The sequence below is a fragment of the Nerophis lumbriciformis genome, linkage group LG37 (assembly GCF_033978685.3).
Source record: "Nerophis lumbriciformis linkage group LG37, RoL_Nlum_v2.1, whole genome shotgun sequence".
Lineage (NCBI taxonomy): Eukaryota > Metazoa > Chordata > Actinopteri > Syngnathiformes > Syngnathidae > Nerophis > Nerophis lumbriciformis.
In genome coordinates this window covers 8,439,800-8,452,580 of record NC_084584.2, presented here as the reverse complement: position 1 = coordinate 8,452,580, position 12,781 = coordinate 8,439,800, and the positions used below count along the sequence as shown (strand labels likewise).

The window sequence follows — 12,781 nt, the reverse complement described above, 5'->3', positions numbered from 1 at the left end:
CTGGAGGAAAGTTCTGTGGTGTAAGAGTGTATAAGTGAATTGACAGAGTGTGTGTACCTTCAGTGCGGAGTGCCTCGTTAAAATCCAGCCGCTGTTGCTTAGGAGGTGAAGTGTGTCTCTCTTTACTCGCTTCGTCGAAGCATGTTGATTTTGTAGCTGTTTCAGTGGATTTGAATTGCTAGGATAGGATCTTTGATCCAAGACACAACTTACATTGAACTAAAATGTTCTTTTCTTTGTGGTCGACAAAAGAAAAGTAGTGAGAATATCTCCATGTTAAGAAACTCGACTTTGGGCTTCGCTATGTCTTGTTAGTAAACACAGACACGCCCCCTCCCACACACACACAGCGGGCGGCGCGCCTCTTCCTTGTCGCCTCTTCTGCAGTGCTCCAATAAAACACACTCAGATCTTCTCAGTTTGTAGCCGATACTACATAAAAAATAAGGTAAAATAACGCAGTAACGCATCATGTAGAAACGGTAACTGAGTTACTGAATATAAAAAATAACGTGTTAGATTACTATTTACCGCAATAGTCCCAACACTGGTAAAAACCACGATATGACATGAATGAAGACACAGGTCAGGACATACACGGCCAGGTAAATAAGAGCATTTATCAGTGGGTCCAGAGGTAAACGCAGCCTTAACGTACAGTGGATGTCATTACACTCCAGTTAATGAACTCTTTTCTAACGACATCTTCTCCTGACTTCCTTCTCCAGCTGAAGGAGTTCCTCATAAAGCACTTGGCACATGCTGTCGTCAACGTCCATCTGACACAAGACAAAAAGCAGCTGGTTAAAGGTGGAATGACCACTCAAAGAACGATGCTGAGTCATCGGGGAAATGCACAATCTTTATGAAAGACATGACGGTGGATGGTTTTTAAAAAAAATGCATTCTAACTTGTAAATAAACATTAATAAAAGTCAGCTTAAATAAAGGTCCTCTATACCAGCCATAAAATTAAATAAAAACAATCGTTTCCTTGCTCCTTGTAAGTTTATTCCAGGTCATAAATCATGCCTCTCACTTGGATAGTAGAAGGACGAGTAGGTATTCCGACAAGATGGGACACTTTGACAGCCCATTTAGACGTGGGGAATGGCGAGAACGACACGGAAAGGCGCTTGGTTCCACCCCCCGTTTCTTCGTGAGGATTATGAGTTATTTTTCACCTAAATCCTAGCAGTCGGCATCCACAATGACAGCAGACCTTGTGCAGTAAGTGATGTTTTATTACGTTTGTTGAAAAAGCAAACGTTTTGATGCGTTTTTTGGAAATTAATGATCAAAATACGTAAATGCTACATGTTGTTATGAATGTTACTACATGACATATATATTTACATCATGTATATATTACATGTTATTATGAATGTTACTACATGACATATATACTTACATCATGTATATATTACATGTTATTATGAATGTTACTACATGACATATATACTTACATCATGTATATATTACATGTTATTATGAATGTTACTACATGACATATATACTTACATCATGTATATATTACATGTTATTATGAATGTTACTACATGACATATATACTTACATCATGTATATATTACATGTTATTATGAATGTTACTACATGACATATATACTTACATCATGTACATATTACATGTTATTATGAATGTTACTACATGACATATATACTTACATCATGTTTATATTACATGTTATTATGAATGTTACTACATGACACATATACTTACATCATGTATATATTACATGTTATTATGAATGTTACTACATGACATATATACTTACATCATGTATATATTACATGTTATTATGAATGTTACTACATGACATATATACTTACATCATGTATATATTACATGTTATTATGAATGTTGCTACATGACATATATACTTACATCATGTATATATTACATGTTATTATGAATGTTACTACATGACATATATACTTACATCATGTATATATTACATGTTATTATGAATGTTACTACATGACATATATACTTACATCATGTATATATTACATGTTATTATGAATGTTACTACATGACATATATACTTACATCATGTATATATTACATGTTATTATGAATGTTACTACATGACATATATATTTACATCATGTATATATTACATGTTATTATGAATGTTACTAGATACTACATATATACTTACATCATGTATATATTACATGTTATTATGAATGTTACTACATGACATATATACTCACATGTATATATTACATGTTATTATGAATGTTACTACATGACATATATACTTACATCATGTATATATTACATGTTATTATGAATGTTACTACATGACATATATACTTACATCATGTATATATTACATGTTATTATGAATGTTACTACATGACATATATACTTACATCATGTATATATGACATAATATTATGAATGTTACTACATGACATATATACTTACATCATGTATATATTACATGTTATTATGAATGTTACTACATGACATATATACTTACATCATGTATATATTACATGTTATTATGAATGTTACTACATGACATATATACTTACATCATGTATATATGACATAATATTATGAATGTTACTACATGACATATATACTTACATCAGGTATATATTACATGTTATTATGAATGTTACTACATGACACATATACTTACATCATGTATATATTACATGTTATTATGAATGTTACTACATGACATATATACTTACATCATGTATATATTACATGTTATTATGAATGTTACTACATGACATATATACTTACATCATGTATATATTACATGTTATTATGAATGTTACTACATGACATATATACTTACATCATGTTTATATTACATGTTATTATGAATGTTACTACATGATATATACTTACATCATGTATATATTACATGTTATTATGAATGTTACTACATGACATATATACTTACATCATGTATATATTACATGTTATTAGGAATGTTACTGCATGACATATATACTTACATCATGTATATATTACATGTTATTATGAATGTTACTAGATACTACATATATACTTACATCATGTATATATGACATGTTATTATGAATGTTACTAGATACTACATATATACTTACATCATGTATATATTACATGTTATTATAAATGTTACTTACATCATGTATACAAAACCTTAATAGATGTTTTTAAGGGCTTTATAGGCAGAATAGAGCAACTTTCAAAGGCTCCAGTGTGAGGGACTTTTGATCGCATTTATTAATATCTAGAATGCATAAAAAAAAAAAAAAATCCTGTCATCATGTCTCTCATATTGATTGTGAACAATAGGCAAAATTCCCCCCCAAAACCGTGTACTTCCCCTTTAAGTGATGTAAATGCACAATGATCCGTTTCATTTGGCATTTCTATTTATTTCACACGTTTTTGCATGTAAAACTACAATTATTCTCTCTAAAATGTGTTTTTGTTACTATTTCTGGTGGTTGGAACAGACTAATTGGATGAACAGGACAAAAATGTGGGTATAATTTGGTCTTTGGCTGAATACTAAGGCAAAAGAGGTACCATAATGCATTTAAAAACATCATCAGGTGCATCCACAGGTGTAGCTAACGAAGAGAGACACTTACCTGCCGTGGTTCCGTGTAGTTTGTCCCAAATCCCGACGTTAAGCTGTGATACTTTGCCCGGGGGTCCAGAGACTCGGGGCTTTGAAGGAACAGCCAGTGCTGTGAACGTCCAGACAATTCTCTTATTGGGTCACAACATTCACGGTTTTGTTGGGTATTTTGTGGCGGTGACGTACCAGAGACTCTGCTCCGTTGTAGGGTGTGAGAGTGAAGGTGTGGGTGAAGATCCTGATCTACTCAACACACAACACGGGGACATGATGAGGCCACAGAAACTTCAAGTATTGTCAACCACTCACACGTCAGCAAACTTTCCCCCAGTCGGGGACAATACTATTGAACTGAAACTTGGCTCTATTGTACATATTTGTACTAATTCAGCGTTATTATTGACACTAATTCAGCGTTATAGTGACACTAATTCAGCGTTATTATTGACACTAATTCAGCGTTATAGTGACACTAATTCAGCTTTATTATTGACACTAATTCAGCGTTATCGTGACACTAATTCAGCGTTATTATTGACACTAATTCAGCGTTATAGTGACACTAATTCAGCTTTATTATTGACACTAATTCAGCGTTATCGTGACACTAATTCAGCGTTATTATTGACACTAATTCAGCGTTATAGTGACACTAATTCAGCGTTATTAGTGACACTAATTCAGCGCTATAGTGACACTAATTCAGCATTATAGTGACACTAATTCAGCGTTATTAGTGACACTAATTCAGCATTATTATTGACACTAATTCAGCGTTATTAGTGACACTAATTCAGCGTTATAGTGACACTAATTCAGCGTTATTATTGACACTAATTCAGCGTTATTATTGACACTAATTCAGCGTTATTATTGACACTAATTCAGCGTTATTATTGACACTAATTCAGCGTTATAGTGACACTAATTCAGCGTTATAGTGACACTAATTCAGCGTTATTAGTGACACTAATTCAGCGTTATTATTGACACTAATTTAGCGTTATAGTGACACTAATTCAGCGTTATTATTGACACTAATTCAGCGTTATAGTGACACTAATTCAGCGTTATTATTGACACAAATTCAGCGTTATTATTGACACTAATTCAGCGTTATTATTGACACTAATTCAGCGTTATTATTGACACTAATTCAGCGTTATAGTGACACTAATTCAGCGTTATTATTGACACTAATTCAGCGTTATAGTGACACTAATTCAGCGTTATAGTGACACTAATTCAGCGTTATAGTGACACTAATTCAGCGTTATAGTGACACTAATTCAGCGTTATTATTGACACTAATTCAGCGTTATTATTGACACTAATTCAGCGTTATAGTGACACTAATTCAGCGTTATTATTGACACTAATTCAGCGTTATAGTGACACTAATTCAGCGTTATTATTGACACTAATTCAGCGTTATAGTGACACTAATTCAGCGTTATAGTGACACTAATTCAGCGTTATAGTGACACTAATTCAGCGTTATAGTGACACTAATTCAGCGTTATAGTGACACTAATTCAGCGTTATTATTGACACTAATTCAGCGTTATTATTGACACTAATTCAGCGTTATAGTGACACTAATTCAGCGTTATTATTGACACTAATTCAGCGTTATAGTGACACTAATTCAGCGTTATAGTGACACTAATTCAGCGTTATAGTGACACTAATTCAGCGTTATTATTGACACTAATTCAGCGTTATAGTGACACTAATTCAGCGTTATAGTGACACTAATTCAGCGTTATTATTGACACTAATTCAGCGTTATAGTGACACTAATTCAGCGTTATTATTGACACTAATTCAGCGTTATAGTGACACTAATTCAGCGTTATTAGTGACACTAATTCAGCGTTATTATTGACACTAATTTAGCGTTATAGTGACACTAATTCAGCGTTATTATTGACACTAATTCAGCGTTATAGTGACACTAATTCAGCGTTATTATTGACACAAATTCAGCGTTATTATTGACACTAATTCAGCGTTATTATTGACACTAATTCAGCGTTATTATTGACACTAATTCAGCGTTATAGTGACACTAATTCAGCGTTATTATTGACACTAATTCAGCGTTATAGTGACACTAATTCAGCGTTATTATTGACACTAATTCAGCGTTATAGTGACACTAATTCAGCGTTATTATTGACACTAATTCAGCGTTATTATTGACACTAATTCAGCGTTATAGTGACACTAATTCAGCGTTATTATTGACACTAATTCAGCGTTATTATTGACACTAATTCAGCGTTATAGTGACACTAATTCAGCGTTATTATTGACACTAATTCAGCGTTATAGTGACACTAATTCAGCGTTATTATTGACACTAATTCAGCGTTATAGTGACACTAATTCAGCGTTATTAGTGACACTAATTCAGCGTTATAGTGACACTAATTCAGCGTTATAGTGACACTAATTCAGCGTTATTATTGACACTAATTCAGCGTTATAGTGACACTAATTCAGCGTTATAGTGACACTAATTCAGCGTTATTATTGACACTAATTCAGCGTTATAGTGACACTAATTCAGCGTTATTGACACTAATTCAGCGTTATTATTGACACTAATTCAGCGTTATAGTGACACTAATTCAGCGTTATTATTGACACTAATTCAGCGTTATAGTGACACTAATTCAGCGTTATAGTGACACTAATTCAGCGTTATAGTGACACTAATTCAGCGTTATAGTGACACTAATTCAGCGTTATTATTGACACTAATTCAGCGTTATTATTGACACTAATTCAGCGTTATTATTGACACTAATTCAGCGTTATAGTGACACTAATTCAGCGTTATAGTGACACTAATTCAGCGTTATTATTGACACTAATTCAGCGTTATTATTGACACTAATTCAGCGTTATAGTGACACTAATTCAGCGTTATTATTGACACTAATTCAGCGTTATAGTGACACTAATTCAGCGTTATTATTGACACTAATTCAGCGTTATTATTGACACTAATTCAGCGTTATAGTGACACTAATTCAGCGTTATTATTGACACTAATTCAGCGTTATAGTGACACTAATTCAGCGTTATTAGTGACACTAATTCAGCGTTATTATTGACACTAATTCAGCGTTATAGTGACACTAATTCAGCGTTATAGTGACACTAATTCAGCGTTATTATTGAAACTAATTCAGCGTTATAGTGACACTAATTCAGCGTTATTATTGACACTAATTCAGCGTTATTGACACTAATTCAGCGTTATTATTGACACTAATTCAGCGTTATTATTGACACTAATTCAGCGTTATTAGTGACACTAATTCAGCGTTATTATTGACACTAATTCAGCGTTATAGTGACACTAATTCAGCGTTATTATTGACACTAATTCAGCGTTATAGTGACACTAATTCAGCGTTATAGTGACACTAATTCAGCGTTATTAGTGACACTAATTCAGCGTTATTATTGACACTAATTCAGCGTTATTAGTGACACTAATTCAGCGTTATTATTGACACTAATTCAGCGTTATTATTGACACTAATTCAGCGTTATTATTGACACTAATTCAGCGTTATAGTGACACTAATTCAGCGTTATAGTGACACTAATTCAGCGTTATTATTGACACTAATTCAGCGTTATAGTGACACTAATTCAGCGTTATTGACACTAATTCAGCGTTATTATTGACACTAATTCAGCGTTATAGTGACACTAATTCAGCGTTATTATTGACACTAATTCAGCGTTATAGTGACACTAATTCAGCGTTATAGTGACACTAATTCAGCGTTATAGTGACACTAATTCAGCGTTATTATTGACACTAATTCAGCGTTATTATTGACACTAATTCAGCGTTATTATTGACACTAATTCAGCGTTATAGTGACACTAATTCAGCGTTATAGTGACACTAATTCAGCGTTATTATTGACACTAATTCAGCGTTATTATTGACACTAATTCAGCGTTATAGTGACACTAATTCAGCGTTATTATTGACACTAATTCAGCGTTATAGTGACACTAATTCAGCGTTATTATTGACACTAATTCAGCGTTATTATTGACACTAATTCAGCGTTATAGTGACACTAATTCAGCGTTATTATTGACACTAATTCAGCGTTATAGTGACACTAATTCAGCGTTATTAGTGACACTAATTCAGCGTTATTATTGACACTAATTCAGCGTTATAGTGACACTAATTCAGCGTTATAGTGACACTAATTCAGCGTTATTATTGAAACTAATTCAGCGTTATAGTGACACTAATTCAGCGTTATTATTGACACTAATTCAGCGTTATTGACACTAATTCAGCGTTATTATTGACACTAATTCAGCGTTATTATTGACACTAATTCAGCGTTATTAGTGACACTAATTCAGCGTTATTATTGACACTAATTCAGCGTTATAGTGACACTAATTCAGCGTTATTATTGACACTAATTCAGCGTTATAGTGACACTAATTCAGCGTTATTATTGACACTAATTCAGCGTTATAGTGACACTAATTCAGCGTTATTATTGACACTAATTCAGCGTTATAGTGACACTAATTCAGCGTTATTATTGACACTAATTCAGCGTTATAGTGACACTAATTCAGCGTTATAGTGACACTAATTCAGCGTTATTAGTGACACTAATTCAGCGTTATAGTGACACTAATTCAGCGTTATAGTGACACTAATTCAGCGTTATTATTGACACTAATTCAGCGTTATAGAGACACTAATTCAGCGTTATTATTGACACTAATTTAGCGTTATTATTGACACTAATTCAGCGTTATTATTGACACTAATTCAGCGTTATTAGTGACACTAATTCAGCGTTATAGTGACACTAATTCAGCGTTATAGTGACACTAATTCAGCGTTATTATTGACACTAATTCAGCGTTATTAGTGACACTAATTCAGCGTTATAGTGACACTAATTCAGCGTTATAGTGACACTAATTCAGCGTTATTAGTGACACTAATTCAGCGTTATTATTGACACTAATTCAGCGTTATAGTGACACTAATTCAGCGTTATAGTGACACTAATTCAGCGTTATTATTGAAACTAATTCAGCGTTATAGTGACACTAATTCAGCGTTATTATTGACACTAATTCAGCGTTATTGACACTAATTCAGCGTTATTATTGACACTAATTCAGCGTTATTATTGACACTAATTCAGCGTTATTAGTGACACTAATTCAGCGTTATTATTGACACTAATTCAGCGTTATAGTGACACTAATTCAGCGTTATTATTGACACTAATTCAGCGTTATAGTGACACTAATTCAGCGTTATAGTGACACTAATTCAGCGTTATTAGTGACACTAATTCAGCGTTATTATTGACACTAATTCAGCGTTATTAGTGACACTAATTCAGCGTTATTATTGACACTAATTCAGCGTTATTATTGACACTAATTCAGCGTTATTATTGACACTAATTCAGCGTTATAGTGACACTAATTCAGCGTTATAGTGACACTAATTCAGCGTTATTATTGACACTAATTCAGCGTTATAGTGACACTAATTCAGCGTTATTGACACTAATTCAGCGTTATTATTGACACTAATTCAGCGTTATAGTGACACTAATTCAGCGTTATTATTGACACTAATTCAGCGTTATAGTGACACTAATTCAGCGTTATAGTGACACTAATTCAGCGTTATAGTGACACTAATTCAGCGTTATTATTGACACTAATTCAGCGTTATTATTGACACTAATTCAGCGTTATTATTGACACTAATTCAGCGTTATAGTGACACTAATTCAGCGTTATAGTGACACTAATTCAGCGTTATTATTGACACTAATTCAGCGTTATTATTGACACTAATTCAGCGTTATAGTGACACTAATTCAGCGTTATTATTGACACTAATTCAGCGTTATAGTGACACTAATTCAGCGTTATTATTGACACTAATTCAGCGTTATTATTGACACTAATTCAGCGTTATAGTGACACTAATTCAGCGTTATTATTGACACTAATTCAGCGTTATAGTGACACTAATTCAGCGTTATTAGTGACACTAATTCAGCGTTATTATTGACACTAATTCAGCGTTATAGTGACACTAATTCAGCGTTATAGTGACACTAATTCAGCGTTATTATTGAAACTAATTCAGCGTTATAGTGACACTAATTCAGCGTTATTATTGACACTAATTCAGCGTTATTGACACTAATTCAGCGTTATTATTGACACTAATTCAGCGTTATTATTGACACTAATTCAGCGTTATTAGTGACACTAATTCAGCGTTATTATTGACACTAATTCAGCGTTATAGTGACACTAATTCAGCGTTATTATTGACACTAATTCAGCGTTATAGTGACACTAATTCAGCGTTATTATTGACACTAATTCAGCGTTATAGTGACACTAATTCAGCGTTATTATTGACACTAATTCAGCGTTATAGTGACACTAATTCAGCGTTATTATTGACACTAATTCAGCGTTATAGTGACACTAATTCAGCGTTATAGTGACACTAATTCAGCGTTATTAGTGACACTAATTCAGCGTTATAGTGACACTAATTCAGCGTTATAGTGACACTAATTCAGCGTTATTATTGACACTAATTCAGCGTTATAGAGACACTAATTCAGCGTTATTATTGACACTAATTTAGCGTTATTATTGACACTAATTCAGCGTTATTATTGACACTAATTCAGCGTTATTAGTGACACTAATTCAGCGTTATAGTGACACTAATTCAGCGTTATAGTGACACTAATTCAGCGTTATTATTGACACTAATTCAGCGTTATTAGTGACACTAATTCAGCGTTATAGTGACACTAATTCAGCGTTATAGTGACACTAATTCAGCGTTATTAGTGACACTAATTCAGCGTTATTATTGACACTAATTCAGCGTTATAGTGACACTAATTCAGCGTTATTATTGACACTAATTCAGCTTTATAGTGACACTAATTCAGCGTTATTAGTGACACTAATTCAGCGTTATTAGTGACACTAATTCAGCGTTATTATTGACACTAATTCAGCGTTATAGTGACACTAATTCAGCGTTATTATTGACACTAATTCAGCGTTATTATTGACACTAATTCAGCGTTATTATTGACACTAATTCAGCGTTATTATTGACACTAATTCAGCGTTATAGTGACACTAATTCAGCGTTATAGTGACACTAATTCAGCATTATTAGTGACACTAATTCAGCGTTATTATTGACACTAATTCAGCGTTATAGTGACACTAATTCAGCGTTATTATTGACACTAATTCAGCGTTATAGTGACACTAATTCATCGTTATTATTGACACTAATTCAGCGTTATAGTGACACTAATTCAGCGTTATTATTGACACTAATTCAGCGTTATAGTGACACTAATTCAGTGTTATTATTGACACTAATTCAGCGTTATTATTGACACTAATTCAGCGTTATAGTGACACTAATTCAGCGTTATTATTGACACTAATTCAGCGTTATTATTGACACTAATTCAGCATTATAGTGACACTAATTCAGCGTTATTATTGACACTAATTCAGCGTTATAGTGACACTAATTCAGCGTTATTATTGACACTAATTCAGCGTTATAGTGACACTAATTCAGCGTTATAGTGACACTAATTCAGCGTTATAGTGACACTAATTCAGCGTTATTAGTGACACTAATTCAGCGTTATAGTGACACTAATTCATCGTTATTATTGACACTAATTCAGCGTTATAGTGACACTAATTCAGCGTTATTATTGACACTAATTCAGCGTTATAGTGACACTAATTCAGTGTTATTATTGACACTAATTCAGCGTTATTATTGACACTAATTCAGCGTTATAGTGACACTAATTCAGCGTTATTATTGACACTAATTCAGCGTTATTATTGACACTAATTCAGCATTATAGTGACACTAATTCAGCGTTATTATTGACACTAATTCAGCGTTATAGTGACACTAATTCAGCGTTATTATTGACACTAATTCAGCGTTATAGTGACACTAATTCAGCGTTATAGTGACACTAATTCAGCGTTATAGTGACACTAATTCAGCGTTATTAGTGACACTAATTCAGCGTTATTATTGACACTAATTCAGCGTTATTAGTGACACTAATTCAGCGTTATAGTGACACTAATTCAGCGTTATTATTGACACTAATTCAGCGTTATAGTGACACTAATTCAGCGTTATTATTGACACTAATTCAGCGTTATTAGTGACACTAATTCAGCGTTATAGTGACACTAATTCAGCGTTATAGTGACACTAATTCAGCGTTATTAGTGACACTAATTCAGCATTATTATTGACACTAATTCAGCGTTATTATTGACACTAATTCAGCGTTATAGTGACACTAATTCAGCGTTATTATTGACACTAATTCAGCGTTATTATTGACACTAATTCAGCGTTATTATTGACACTAATTCAGCGTTATAGTGACACTAATTCAGCGTTATTATTGACACTAATTCAGCGTTATTATTGACACTAATTCAGCGTTATTAGTGACACTAATTCAGCGTTATTATTGACACTAATTCAGCGTTATAGTGACACTAATTCAGCGTTATTATTGACACTAATTCAGCGTTATTAGTGACACTAATTCAGCGTTATTATTGACACTAATTCAGCGTTATTATTGACACTAATTCAGCGTTATAGTGACACTAATTCAGCGTTATAGTGACACTAATTCAGCGTTATTATTGACACTAATTCAGCGTTATTAGTGACACTAATTCAGCGTTATTATTGACACTAATTCAGCGTTATAGTGACACTAATTCAGCGTTATTATTGACACTAATTCAGCGTTATTAGTGACACTAATTCAGCGTTATTATTGACACTAATTCAGCGTTATAGTGACACTAATTCAGCGTTATTATTGACACTAATTCAGCGTTATTATTGACACTAATTCAGCGTTAGTATTGACACTAATTCAGCGTTATAGTGACACTAATTCAGCGTTATTATTGACACTAATTCAGCGTTATAGTGACACTAATTCAGCGTTATAGTGACACTAATTCAGCGTTATTAGTGACACTAATTCAGCGTTATAGTG

The 12,781-nt window shown here is 33.0% G+C and overlaps 1 protein-coding gene across 1 annotated transcript in view; it reads right to left on the bottom strand.

Annotated features, from left to right (window-relative positions):
* Nucleotides 1-600: 600 nt before the first annotated feature.
* Nucleotides 601-12,781, bottom strand: part of hsd17b7 (hydroxysteroid (17-beta) dehydrogenase 7) — a 31,653-nt gene continuing 19,472 nt past the window's right edge. Inside the window, exons 7-9 of the mRNA XM_061931296.2 lie at nt 3,807-3,863; nt 3,631-3,729; nt 601-779 (exon numbers count right to left, since the gene is read on the bottom strand). Coding sequence (XP_061787280.2) covers nt 696-779; nt 3,631-3,729; nt 3,807-3,863 — 240 coding nt within the window. The 3' untranslated portion in view covers nt 601-695. The remainder of the gene's footprint in view (nt 780-3,630; nt 3,730-3,806; nt 3,864-12,781) is intronic.